The sequence below is a fragment of the Microchirus variegatus genome (genome assembly GCF_963457635.1).
Source record: "Microchirus variegatus genome assembly, chromosome: 9".
In the NCBI taxonomy this organism is placed as follows: Eukaryota; Metazoa; Chordata; class Actinopteri; order Pleuronectiformes; family Soleidae; genus Microchirus; species Microchirus variegatus.
The window spans coordinates 19341719-19356427 of record NC_139810.1 but is presented as its reverse complement, the minus strand read 5'-3'; the positions used below and the strand labels follow the sequence as shown (position 1 = coordinate 19356427).

At 41.0% G+C, this 14709-nt stretch overlaps 1 protein-coding gene across 1 annotated transcript in view; it reads right to left on the bottom strand.

Annotated features, from left to right (window-relative positions):
- cntn3a.2 (contactin 3a, tandem duplicate 2) overlaps positions 1-14709 on the bottom strand; it is a gene marked incomplete at both ends in the record, with an annotated part of 34872 nt that overhangs the window by 16800 nt on the left and 3363 nt on the right. Inside the window, 10 exons of the mRNA XM_083895635.1 lie at positions 447-616; positions 1707-1834; positions 3187-3337; positions 3730-3859; positions 7804-7940; positions 8816-9000; positions 9278-9380; positions 10261-10464; positions 11081-11176; positions 13644-13819. Coding sequence (XP_083751761.1) covers positions 447-616; positions 1707-1834; positions 3187-3337; positions 3730-3859; positions 7804-7940; positions 8816-9000; positions 9278-9380; positions 10261-10464; positions 11081-11176; positions 13644-13819 — 1480 coding nt within the window. The remainder of the gene's footprint in view (positions 1-446; positions 617-1706; positions 1835-3186; positions 3338-3729; positions 3860-7803; positions 7941-8815; positions 9001-9277; positions 9381-10260; positions 10465-11080; positions 11177-13643; positions 13820-14709) is intronic.

The window sequence follows — 14709 nt, the reverse complement described above, 5'->3', positions numbered from 1 at the left end:
GCTGCCTCTTTTAACTACACTCTTAGAAATAAGGGTTCCAAAAGAGTCTTTCTACAAGGGCTGAGGTTCTACCTGGAACCATTTCCTTCTGAAAAACCCTTTCCCAAAGAAAGGGTTCTCCCAGGGTTCTTGGTAACACTAATGGTTTCAGTAAGAACCATTTTGATCCAGAGAACCCTTTAAAACCCCTTTCCTGAATAAAGGGTTTTAAAAAATGGTTCTTGGTGGAACCTTCCAAGAGGGTTCCAGGTGGAACCTTTATAAAAAGTTTCTTCCCGGGAGCCAAAAAGGGTTCTCCTATGAGGACAAGCCGAAGAACCTTATATGGTTCTACTTAGCACTTTCATTTCTAAGAGTGTAGTGACTGGGATTAAACAAATAACGGAGGTAAAGAGGAGCCAAACGCCCATTCACATTTTGAAGAAGTAGGACGGCGGGTCACTCACCCCGCCCACTAACTCAAAGTGACCATCTCCCTTGGCGATGAGCTGTCCGTTGAAGGCCCAGGAGAAAGAAACGTCAAGGACAGGGTCGCTGGCAACCTGACATGGTAACACTATGCTCTCGCCCACAATGATCTCCATGTCCACCGGACCCTGGAGGATTCTAGTCGGATCTGGTTTGGGAGAAAAAAAAAAACAACAAAAAAAAAAAAAACAACACATCATGAGTGGGAGTCATTTCTGACAGGGGCCGCCTGCCAGTCTCACACAGAAAATGAGACATTTCACTGCACGGAGATGAGCAATTCTTTGCTGATTTTTTGATGCTGAAGCACACAAGTGAAAAGACACTTGCTGGATCACAAGAGCCTGTTCTGTAATACATGCAGTGGAAGGCATCCAGTATTATCTCCTAGATAAAGGAAGGCCTCATGAATGTGGGATAATGTGATAACACGCAGCCTGCCACCACTAAAAAGGCCTAATACTCGAGGCTGACAAGGCTAGAATAATCTCCTGAAATCCTGATAGCAATTATAATACACTGCAGATCTGATAAAACCTCATGTAATGGGCTCCTTCGTGCTCCCAGAACAAAAATGAGAGGCACAACTTCAAAGTCGACCATCATTTGACTACGTTGTGCTGGAATAAAGATGGTACAAACCAAAAGGAGAGCGTTTTGCACTCTCTCATTCTACTTTATATTGACTTTCAAGGAATATGCGATGCTACATGTAAGAAGTGTCCCTTCAGTTCATTATCTAGTAATAATCAAAGTCTGGGTCGTGGCTTTGCACCTCTGAAAAAATAAAAAAACAGATCTAGCAGAAAACAACAATTTTGACTTTTCACATTAATAAAAGCAATAAAAACACTTAACTGCTCCAGTAGAAATGCACACACACACAATACAATAACAGTGTGTGTAAAAGCTCTACACTAATGCTTTCATTGCTTCCACTCAGAACACTTTTATTTGCGTTGTTTCGACTGCTTTGAGGAACACAACCATTGACTATTTTTCCTCCAACACCTTCAAAGTGCATTGTTGCAGCCACAACAAACCCCTCAGTATGAATTAAACTGAAAGATAAGAGTCTTGAGTTGAGCTTAGGTGACCAACGCTTACAAAATCTGAAGACAACAAAGACAGAGGCTTCACGACTTTTCTATCCACCAGTTATCGACTCGAGTCCACACTGAGTCATACGTTAAATTTACTCATTTTTAAAAATTCTGATACTTAATAGCGAAGCTTACCGGTAACAAGAAGCCTTCCCGTCGTACTTGACATGCCAAATCTATTCCTAGCGAAGCATGTATAGCTGCCTGCATCAGACTTGCTAACGTTGGCAAGCCTCAGTGTTCCATCTGGGGAGAGTGTGATCCTGCAGGAGAGCACAAACAAAGATTAAAAAAAACAAAAAAAACGGTTTATATTCTATCTGCGAAACACATGAAAGCATTTTATCATTAGCTCTAAAGCTGGGTGTCTGCAGCTCAATATCTTGCATGCGAATGGCCCTAGTTAAGCAGAGTGTGAGGGCTACAGAATTTATTGAAAATGTATTGTCATTCATCATTTTATGCATAAGGCCATGTGTTTAAAATGAAAATAATACACAGTATACTGTTTTCAGTGTCTGCACAGGCTACTTAGTGTCTATGCTTGTGGCAAACCCAAAGCAGAAAGACACCGTTTACGTAAGTGCTTGTTCAATCACAATTGCAATTAATAAGGGCTGCAGCTAATATGTCTATTATTTTCTCAATTTATCTACTGCAAGTACTTGTTTGGTTCGTAAAATGCCAGAACATTTGGAAAAATGTGAATCCAGTGTTAACTAAAACTAAAAAAAGGGAAATTATGTTGCTTTCAAATGTCTTGTTTTGTTCACAAACCAAAATGATTCTGTTTTAATGATTTATTTGTCATATGGTGCAAATAAACGAGAAAATATTCACACTTAAGAGGCAGAAAAATCAGACAGATTGTTTTAATTATTGTTTTAACACACACACACCAATTAACTGAATATCAAAACAGACGATAGTTGACGCATTTGTTTAATAATTGATTGTCATCCAAAGCGCTGCCATTTGTGAATAATTGCCCTCGTCCTCTCCTAAGAGAAAATCATCCTCTCATGCCACACATGATTAAAACAACTGTAACAAAACAAGACATGCAAAGCTGAAAAATCTGAAAGCTTGACAAAAACACTCAAACCAAACAATCAATTAATCTAAATAGTTGATCGTTCAGTAATTGATTAATAATCAAATAATCATTGCAGCCCAACAAGTAATATCAGCTAGGCTCGAGCAATGAGTCGTTTTTTGAAACAGTTCATAACTTCTGTTCAGAGCAGTTAGTGACTGGGTGGTGATGTGTGATAGCGCTCCATCCCATTTTAAGTCTATTACACAGTGAATAATTGTACCCTGACTCGCAAAAGTGACACTGCAAATCAAACCATAATTGGAAAATGGCAATTATATACAGTGTTTACCCCAATCTGTGTCCCCAATCTGTGTTGTCATTGCAGTATTCTTGTATATTGCACGTTTTACTTATAGCACGCAGCCCTAGTGTGTGTGTGTGTATGTGCAGAGGATATTAAGCAATTAAACAAAATAAGCACTTGATAACATCTAAAGCCTGATTTGTTTGTGTACAAACATGACAGATCACCTTTGTCAAACAGCTGTTTGAGAACAGTGACGGCTGACGTGTTACCTGTCATTGGTGTGGATAGGCAGGTTTCCTTTCTTCCATAAAATGCTGGCGATGGGAAAGGCCTGCGGTTTGCACTCTAAAGCCACTATTGTTCCCGCCTTGGCTTTGAGCAAAGCTCTCAGAAGGTTCCCTGTGAAGTCTGGAGGAGAGGCTGATGGGGAAACAGTAAACTGATTTTTAGTGCAGTTCACAGGACGAGCTCGATAACAACGTGATCATTAAAACAGACCTTTTTTTTATACACATCTGTGATTGGCATTCTGTTTTGGTAAAAATGATGTGAATTAAAAAACTGTAACATAATCATTATTCTATTATTTTTTTTCTATGTGTGTTCCTTCACCCAATCCAAGTAAATCACAATATCCCAAAAGACAAAAATGTATTTATTTTTTAAATGTGTTTGACCCCCACGAAATGATTCTCGCTGACCCCATTATCTGTTAATCCAGACAACCTTTACGGATGACAGTAGGGTGACCTTTAAGAGTCTTTGGCAACAATGGCTTGAGGACTTAAGGGAGAGATAAATGCCATCCCTACCTAAAACCATCAGTTCAGCAGCAAAATATATGACGCCATGTTTATTCTCTGCCACACACTGGTACATGCCGGCGTCCGATAGTGTCAGCACTGACGCCGACAGGACCCCGTCCTCCACACGGACCCTGTCCTGTGAAGAAAAGGATCAAAGAAAGCAATTATTGCTGAAGACTTAAAGGTAGCTTTTGCTTTACTCAGCCTCCTTTGGCGAAGCTCAATGAGCATTCGATTGGCTTAGTGGCCCTGTCAATAAGTGTAGATCAAGTCAGGATTATGTCGCAGAGAATTAAGCAGTCAGAGGGCAAAACACATTTTTGCTTTTCCCAAATATCTCATGCTTTTTTCTCACACTCATGTCTCAACACTTTTCAGTATTCTGGACTCTATGTGCTGTGGTTAAAAACAATCAGAGTGACCTAATGTTTTTTGTCTGTGTGGCAAAATTAAGATTCCTGTTCCATTTTATATTTGGGCAAGGCGAGGCATGTCTAGGTTTGAATCCTGGGGGCAGTGGCACAAAAGTACAATTAAGAAATCGAGGATATCTGATAAAAGCGGGGCTTAACCCGTGCTACTGAGTTCATCTTGGCTTAGTCTGTTGCAGGAGTGGCAAAGCAGGACGAGAAGGCATGGCTTGGTCAAGCCAGGTGTAACTAATCCTGATAAGTGCACATTTTTTTAAGTAGACCCTGAGATAGATCACAGATTCACTGTTGCAGTGAAATGGAGAAGGTGCATGCTGCATATTTCTTTTGGCCAAGCGAGCAACAGGTAAAACACTTGATACATAAAAAAGGCAATACAGATGCTAAGATTAGAGAAAAATAGTGGACTGACAGAATGTGTAAGTAGCTCAATATAAATACTTAAGAGAGCTCAATTGAGCCCAACAAAAGAAAAAAAAACGTATACTGTTGGCAATATCAATCAAACTGTGGTTGGGTGCCTTTGAATACAGTAGATTTTTATACAACAAAACACAGGTATCCTTAGAAGAATAAAGAACTATCCTACTGCAACTGTAAGGGATACAGCATCCGAACAATAGTCTGGATCTACCAAAGCTGCGTAATATCAACACTGCTATATGGTGCAGAATGGTGCAAAACCACAGAAAGCGATATATTCTGGCCCAAAACCCATCTCAAACAATAAGCTCATCGACAGGAAGACATGCACTACACGATCAATAGACACAGGTGGCCCTGGATTGGCCTCAGAATGAACATCAACACTATCCCAGGAGTCACATTACACCGGACCCCAGAAGGCAAAAGAAAGAGAGGGAGGCCTAAAATGACATGGCGTCAGGCCATAGAGAAGGAGCTCCAGCAAGTTGGCCAAAGACAGATTGAAGTGGAGAGATTTTGCTGCTGCCCTATGCGCCAACCGGTGTAATGGGGATAAACGAAATGATGAAATGACTGAAAGGGGACCGTGTTTGCTGGAATTCACATTCCCCACAATCGGCTAGAATTCCTTTGTATTGTAGCACAATCTTCCCTGGCCAGGGAAGGTGACAGAGGTGTTTGCCACTGATTCTATTGCCAAGTATAGAGTTCAGATAGTGCGGCAAATCATGCCTTTAGTCCTATTTTCTGCATCGAATATAAGAAATATATATTGAATATAAGAAAATGTTAAAAACCGTAGTTTCCACACAGATTACCTGTGGTACAGTTCCTGTACAGCTCCGTACTGTGTGATGCTGTGAAACAGTCTGCACAGGTAACAGACACCATTACCGGAAAATGGATACCTCTCATATACTGTAGGTACTTGTCAGGAAACGCCAATGAATTCGACCCGTCCTAAACTCTCTCTTGTCGGACAAACCCTTCAAAGTATCAGAGCTTAATCATCTAAAACATCCTCCAATAACACAAACTGGACTTTATATCTTGCCCTTGACTTACTTGAAATTATCTTTGCAACCTCAGCCGTTTCTAATCACCGCCACAACTGCAATGATATTTTGATCAAACGTCTGACAGCAATAATGTATGACCAATTTAAGAGTAATATTGACGATCACAATTAAAATAACATTGACCGAATCACAATGTGTCTGTAATACTTTAACGTGGGCTCATAAAACTGAGGTCAAGTACATTCAGAAGCTCATGAATAACTGTAAATCACGTTTATTTTTTATATGTGAGTGACGGCTGCCTGATAGGACTGAGCAGGAGGATTAAAGCGCCCATAGAACGGAAGCTCCAATTAACACTTTTGGTGTGTATCTGCGCCATTACCTCGTTTACGAATCCCTAAAGTTTCAGAAAAAAACAGTTTAGCCACTGCTGAGAACGCTGGGTTTTATTGTATTCTCTGGCTCTGCAAGCAGTCTGAAAAAGCCTGGTATCGTTAGGTGAGGATCACTTCTCCTGAACAGCAGAACCCCCTGCTCCGGGCACTAGTCCGGGCACAGTCGGTTGCGTACATTGAACCGCAGAAGAAGAAGAATGTCCGTCGTGGAGGTGTTTCACTTGCTCCGACTCCGGGTCAAAGGCGTAAAAAAAGGGACTGCGGCGGGGAGTCGTGTTTACACTGTTTACGTAACCGGACCAAGTTTTTTCAGAGATCTCGCTGAGCTCGAGATTACAATAAAACACAGCGTTCTCAGCAGTGGTTGAACGGTTTGTTTCGAAACTTCAGGGCTTCGTAAACAAGGTAATGACACAGATACACACTTAAAAAAAAACAGCGTTGATTGGAACTTGCGGTCTAGGTCCGCTTCAAAACAATGTTTTGATAATGAGTAGCAGTGCATCCACCATTCCAGAGGGGGGAGCTGCACCTCTGAGAGCTGACGTGCTGATTACGTCACTTCCAGGTACCTGGCCAATCACAAGACAGTTCTGTCTTCTGGGGGTGAGATTTCAGTCTGAAGCAGCGCGGCTAACGAGAGCTTCAGTGAGGAGAGGTCTCTGATCGGCTGGTTTAAGTTACATGTTAAGTTAATGTATGTAAGTAGACCTCCATAACTCACATATTATGTGCGATAGGACCACTCTATGTGATCTTTAACAAATCCTTGTTGTTTAGCCTAATCTGGACCAGACTATCTGCACAGAATAAGTCTCCATGGTAACTGCAACCGACTTGAGGCGCAGTTTAAAAGTATATATCAAATTGCAATTTTTATGACATTATATTACAACTGCAATTTGATTTGCAATTTAAGTTTTTTAGGTCAAACAATATTTACTGAGTTATGGATTAAGCATTGCCGCAGGAGACACCATCAATACATTAACTGCAAGGTTGAGAACTTGAACACATGAATTGCTTGTAATATTTATGTGCTGCATTTTTTACTTGGCTTAGAACCATCGCAAACAAAACAACTGATAGTTGCTAATTGTGTTCTTTCAAATTGCGCTTTTGAAAACGCATATTTGTTTAAACACCAGTATTCTTGTCGAAAATATACATCTGAGACTGAAATCATAAAAACAACAATATTGCTTACACTATTCACATTCCGTATCTTGCAGGAGTGAAAATGTCTTAAATGTTTCAAACAATAAAATCCGACAGGTTATATTTACTCTCTATATCAAAAGCATTGTGTCTCATTCTAAGCGTTATTAAACTGAGAGAATAATAATAAAACTCATGTTATAGTCTACATAATTTAAAGCCGTGGGTATTGAAATACAAAAGGCTCTGGTGGTGTGGATATATATACTGCTGTATCCGGTGCGTTTCACAAAGGATTAAGTCCATTGTTTCTACATTTTTGAGGAGCCTAAATATACACCACGAATAACAAAAAAACAACCCTTGACTCCAAATGGAATGGAGAAATCTCCTGGGGGATAACACTGATCCACTCTCTAAAACTGTGTAATCTGTCAACGTAGGGCAGAATAAGAGACAGTTACATTCATGTCTCATCGCAGACACCTCGGCAAAGATGTTTACCCTCTCCTCTCAGAACTGCACTTAGAAAAACATCAGTGTGTTTGATGTCAGGCTCTCGAAAATGAAAGGACGGGGGTAAAGCTGAAGATTAAGCTTTTAAAATGAAACATCGGTCAGTGGCAGAAGACAGGTGTGGTACTTTACCTCCGGGAGAAGCTGTTGGCCGTTCTTCAGCCACGTATAGGAGGGTTTGGGTTTGCCGTTGGCGCGACACTCCCAGTATAGTCTCTCCTCTATGGCCAGGGCTGTGTCCTTCATGGTCTGGATCCACTGAGGCTTGGCTGGGGACACCGAGAAGAATTACTTCGTTCAATTTCAACAGCACAAATCCCTGAAAATCATAATACATTAGAAAAAAACGACAGAGATACAGGAGTGAATGCAAGGTGTGTCACTCAGTTTCGTCACTAAAATGTGCCGGCGCCCTGTGGCAAACTCGGGATTAGAACGAAACACTGCCCCACAAAAGCAGGAAGCTGTCACGGTCGAGAGACGCGCGCACGCGCTACCATCACCGCTCACCTCAACCCGTCACCTTAATTTTTACCGATAATAAACACAACCCGCGTCGATTTCCCCGTCCGGAATCCGTCTGCCTGCAGCTTGCCTCTCACATATTGACAGCTTTTCAGGGATTTTTTCATGGGAAGAGAGATGTGCTCATAATAAGCACAGCTCACTTCTCAGGAACTGTACATACCATCAGCTCCCATTTTCACAAGTGTCATTCTCCCTCTCTCACAAATTCAGGGGGGAAAACAACAAGTCAAGAGCTTGAAAATGTAATAACAGGAGCACAGTTAAAACCAACACGGCCTATTATATTATTATACTGTAACATATAAGAATAAGGTTATTTTTGTTATCTTCTCCTTATACCAATGAAACCAATTATTGGTGTCCAGACACAGACAGGAGCAGCAACATTATATCTAGTACAGGAACGTTTGTAGTTCACGCTGACACATTTTTCATGCACTGAGATCACATCGAGTTGCTCAAGCCAGTCCAAAGAAAATCCTGTCATCACAAGATTCAAGTGTTTTTTTTTTTCTCTCGCTCTCTGTCGTTTGCCGTTGGTTAGCTCTTGCATCAGAAAAAAAAAAAAAAAAGTGTGAATGCACCATTTAGAGATCCAAACAGAAGTCACACTTACCATAGAAAGCCAAACGACCGGTGGCCGTGTTCTTCCCCATCTTGTTCTCGGCCAAACACTCGTATCCTCCTGCGTCGTCCTGCTGGAAGCTGGGTATCTCCAGCACGGCGTTGGAGTACTTCATTTTGACTTTGCTCGGGAAGGGAATGCCGTTTGCCCTCTTCCACGTGATCTCCGGGACGGGACTGTGAAAGACAGAGGAAAACGATAATCCCGCAATAAATCGCTTGATGGAGCCGATTGACTGTATTTTGGCAGACGAATGGTTTAGAATCCTAGAACCGTAAATACAACAGCATGCTGCGCAGTATTACATTGCTTTCAGACTAATCATTGCTTGATGCCACACTCTAAGTAATAAAATAGCCACTGTACGTCTGCTACATCGAAATACAGAGGAGCCTTGTCTGAAATGTAAAATCGGCAGAATAGTGAAATCATGCTTCAAGGAATCCAGCTTACTTCCCAAGGGCGAAACACTCCAGTGTTACTGTTGATCCTTTAGCGGCGGGTACATTGTCTGGGAAATTAACTTCTATTTTTGGCTCGTATTCACCCATCACTCCTATGTAGAATAAGCACAAGAACTCGTTCAGTCGTCCATTATGTATGACTTACAAGCTATATGGCACTTGCATTGTGGACCAAACGGTAAAAAACTAACAGAGGAGAAATAAAAGACATAAGAGCAAACATTCTCTCATGGGTGAACTCAAAGTGGTACCTCACTTAAGTGTGCAGTCACCAGAATGTAGTGAAATATCAGCCAGGGATAATTTAAATCTCTTCCTGGTGGAGTAGACGGAGTAAATGTGAAATCTTGTTTTGCTCAGCTAGTCTGGCTTTTTATCTATTATTTCAAAGCTTGAGTGGGCAGTTCCAAACCTCTGGTGTTTTATTGTTTATATCAGTATTCAGGGGAGACAAGAGAAGTCCCACATCAGAAAGTGATGCGATTGGGATTTAAATTTATGCAGCTACATGTACAGTACACTGAGTGGGAACTAACTGGTTGAGCCATCAGAACACTCAATGTAATGGTCCAGTGATGTATGGCTTATGTTTAATTCATTCTAAAGCCGGTCTTTATTCAATCGTTCTGTGAAAGCATAACAGAGAATAGAACAACGGGCCACTGAGAGGCGCTCTGAGAATTCATGTGAAAGCACAGCAAATGCTTTTAAAGTGGATGTGAATTAGAAGAACGCTAAGTCAGCAAAGAGGAGATTTCTGTGCTTTGTTTGGTGGCCTATATTGAGGAGCAACTATTAACTTACTCGGCATTAGCACTCGGCGACTCACCTACAGTGAAGCAAGACAGGACAAAGAGCACTCATGCAAGTGTGTGACGAGTAAAGCTGCCTTAAAAAACGACAGATCCTAAATGCAAGGCCCCGAAAAAAAAAACCTCACTTGTCACATCAAAGTCAGAGGCCGTGTCTTACCGTCTGTCCTGAGGATCAGAGACGTAGGGGAGCTCTGAACTTTGCCCTTTGTGATGCTGTTCATCACCACACACGTGTAGTTACCCACGTCGGAGGGCTCCACCTTGGCGACGTAAAGGTTTCCCGTCTGCTGCGAGACGAAACGCCGATTGTCTTGCTGAACAAAATATGGGTACTCATTGAAGATCCATGCATAAGTAAGGTCTGGAGAACAAACAAGGACACGCAGAAGTGAATGCATTGACCTGTTAGGGCTGCCATTTCATACAAAATACAGCTTAGATGTGCATCAGACCATCTGAAGTAGTAAAAAAAAAGAGGACAAAAATATGGAGCCCGGGTAGGGTGTTCCCTTGCAATACTTTTTGCGTTGCATTCCCTCTCAATATTTTCCCCTCTCCGGCTCTCCCCGTTCCTCCGGCAACCCTGCCCGTCCGTGCATGGCACTTGCTCCCTAGAGCTCTGCGGGGACTCAAGTCACGGCTCCAATAAATGGAGCTACAAATAAATGGCTACAATACAGTACAGTTCCCTCACGATACAAAGCCTGGGGAGCAACACCAAATCATGTGAAAAACGGTACAATGTACAAGAATTTTGGAATCTGGAGTAGGCATCACAAAAGTGTTCAGCTTCACGTGACTGATCGTGAAAGTAATAATAAATAATGTCATGTTTGTGTGTCTGTGAGCGGGGGAGAGGAATAACTTTTTGCTTTTGCAACCTCAGACCTCTCAATGCTGTCCAGACATCTCACCAAACCTTTAAAAAACTTGCAGAGTTTAAATTTAAAGATGAACATGAAGGCCACATAGTTTACCTCCTGAGGAAGTAGGCGTTCCACAAAGTAACACCACTCCTTGTCCTTCTCGGACTGACACCGCGCTTCTCGTGTGGACTTTAAAATGATCTAAATCTGAGGGTGAAACACAAGAAAGTAAAGTTAGAGCATATGAGAGTGCAGCAGAGCTGAGTGAAAGCTTTCAGCTCAACACTGGCACAAGCCTATAAGGAAGCTGTCACGGGAATTGCACATCGTCCATGTCTGAGAGAGAGAAAGGGGAGAGACAAGTTAGGACAAACGGGAGCTTGTTTTAAGAGCTCGCGTAAAGTGACCAAAATAAAGTGCAGACACTCAGGTCATAAATAAGACATCAGATGACTAGGGCTGTGAGATATGACAATATATTTAGTCTCATAGATAGAAAACCCTCAATCATCCTCGGTTATATATTTGTTTCTACCACAATCTTTTTAACAGCAGTATTTCTTTCTGTATTTCTGCTGTCATTTCAACACCAGAAGCCAGCACTAACAAACCAAACTAATTTATGTTATTATTGGCAGGAGAAAGACTTTCACCATCCAAGGTGAAAGAAGGCACTTGTGCCTTAAAGAGGGTCAACTTCGGTTGCACAGCCCTCACACTAAAAACTTTCAAATGAACCAGAAAGTGGTTCTTTGTTAAACTCCACCAGCCTATTTTACCAGCTTTGCAAGAATCAAAAGCAAACCTCAAACTCAGACGTTGTGAGATTTTTGTCCGAGACACAATACACGGCAGCGGACCATGAACGATGAAGAGGACAAAAGCTGCAGATACGTGAGCAAGAGACATGGTTGTGAAAGGGTAGGGGAAATGATACATGCTGTTAAATGGATATGAAATTACCTCTATTGAAATGAATGAATGAATGAATGAATGAATGAATGAAATATACTAATAATATACAATATAAAGTATGTCTCTTTGAAAGCCGATTAACCATACGAACATGGCATGATGGCTTAATCTGCAACCTGAGCCTAATTTCATTCCTTTAGAATAACATTTAAAGATGAATCTATTGATTCTTCACACATTCAAATATCAGTTAAGCAAAATGTGTATAAAAAAATTTTTTTTCATCTCCTACTAAATCTGTATACTTGACAGATTTTGCTGCAATAATTTTCCAGTGAGGACTGTTTTCTTCTGAGGATGCAAATAGCTAAAACTCTCACCAGCGAGGTGTGAATATTACTTATTACTTGTGAATAGACTCGCTGTGTCTGTGTTTTTTTTTTTTTTTAAATATCATTAGTCAGGATTTTTGAGCACCAATCTCAGCGGTGCATCTCTTAAAAGCTTGTCAATCAAAACCAAAAATATTCACAGAGTCAGATCCGCACCATCCAGTGAAGGTGTGAAAAGAAAGCTTTGTTGTTTTCAGCACGAAAAGAACCCTGAAAATACTGTGTATGAATAGCAAGTATTTACCTCTTTATTCATTTGAGGTGAGTGCTGTTCTCACCACGATAAAGGCAAAATTACAGTCGTAATATAAGGCAATGCAATGCAGTTTTTATTCATTTGCATTAGTCTTTTTCATTTTCTGTTTTTATTCCAGCATTGGCATATAATGTTCCCATCAAACTAAATGTTTGTTTGGGCTTTAGTCCTTGTAAAGTTATTCTTCAAACACAAAATCACACATTTCATCCCAGAGTGCCACAACAGAGTCATTCTTACACTTTTCATGTGTTATCATAGGTAAACAACACACACTCCATAGTTAGTTACTTTAAAGGAGACATATTATACCCTAATTCTCCGAGTTAAACTAGTTCCCTGATGTCTTAATGAACATGTCTGTGAAATGCTTTGGTCAAAATACCATAAGGATGAAGCACCACAGCAGTTCAATCACCCTGCCAAAACAGCCCTGTTCAGAACACTCTTAGTAGTATCTCTTTAGTCCACCTTAAAGGTCCACCTTAAAAATAAGTAAAACAAAACTTAAGGGACAGGAAATGGCATCAGCCACAAAGGCTACTGGGAGCTAACAGCAGTTAGCATTTGGAAAAGTGATCATTTCCAGGCTCTAGCAGGCACATTGCCGTCATATATAACATGTATCCACTGGACAGATAAATCCTCTGAGGCTGGAAGTTTGTGTAGAACTCTGTGCTGCACTGTGGAGCCAAGAATAGAACGTTTTTGCGGACGTCGTGGACTTCCGGTTTTCGGATACTGTTGCCCTCACCAGCACTCTCGTGTGTTTTAATGACAAAGCGGAGCTTGGCGAGACAACAATTCCAGGAATTTAGCGCATTGTGACGTCCCAATGAGCGCGGAAGTCAACATTGCGTATTTTTTCTCCTGTACTTGGACTGAGGAGGACCACAAAAACATGAGTGAGTCATCTTTTTTCACACTTTGCCGAATGATAGGATCGTCAGAGTCCCAAATATAAGGATTTAAATGATTAAAAAGTCGATTTTGCATAATATGTCCCCTTTAACATATAATGTGACGTATAACAGGAGCTTTCTGACAAATACTGCAAATATCACCCTGTCAGGTTTAATGTGATTGCGAGTCTGCATTATTTACTACTTACATGCGAAATGTAGACTTGCTCTCCTGCTGAGGATGGCTCCTACAGTGTTGTAGGCCATACACTGGTACATGCCTACATCCTGGTGGCGGTCCAAACTGCTTATAATGAGGTTGCCCCCAGACAGCCGCCGGCGGCGATCCTGGCCCAGATTGATGAGGGTCCCATTCAGTGACCATCTGTGAGTGCAAAGACAGCATCAGTCTGTGGCAAAACACACTTTCAAATTCTGTCTACCCACCAAGGTTGTCTGACAGGAGGTGAAAAGAGATCACAACTTATTCTAGTAGACAAATAGACGGTATATTTTCACTGGAATTTACAGGCTGGCAGGTTGAAGAAGCTTAACCTGTACAGCTGTGCTTTTTGCTGGTAATTATTTATTGTCCTGTCATGCCATTCCAAGCAAGAATTGACTTAAGTCCTTCTGGGGTTCATGGAAAAAAAAAAACACACTAATATGCATCTTGAATGGCTAGTTATATTTCCCTTCTTACAATCATATGTATACAAGTGTCATAATTGCTGCATACTTTTCATCTATAATCCATTATCCTGCAAGTGCCATATCTTTGAGTCATCTGTTTAACTTACACATTCTAGTGAGCTTTGTCTTTATATAATGCTTAAGTATGAATATCTTTTTTTCATGCTGTTTTTTTTGTTTTTAATTATTATTACGCTTCTCTTTGTTTGCATCACTTGTGTGTATCACTGCAGTAGCCTTCCCATTTTCCCCACAGGGATCATTAAAGTTTAATCTTTGAGTATCAAACACAAAGCTGTCCTCTGCTGTTTAAGGTAAACAGAAGATCAAGGTGTTAGGAGCGATCCTGGACATTACCATCAGTCTAACCGTAATCACCTCTTTCTCTGTCACATTATATTTACATAATGTGACATTACTCCACCTTTGACTTTTCATTAGAGCAAAAGATTAGCACTCTAGCAGAGGTAACAATGAGCAGATGTAACAAAGGATGCCTTTAACGCTGCTTTCCACCTTCCATTACATCCACACTTAATGCAGCACAGGGAGGAAAAAAACACATGCCGCAACTCAGATTGT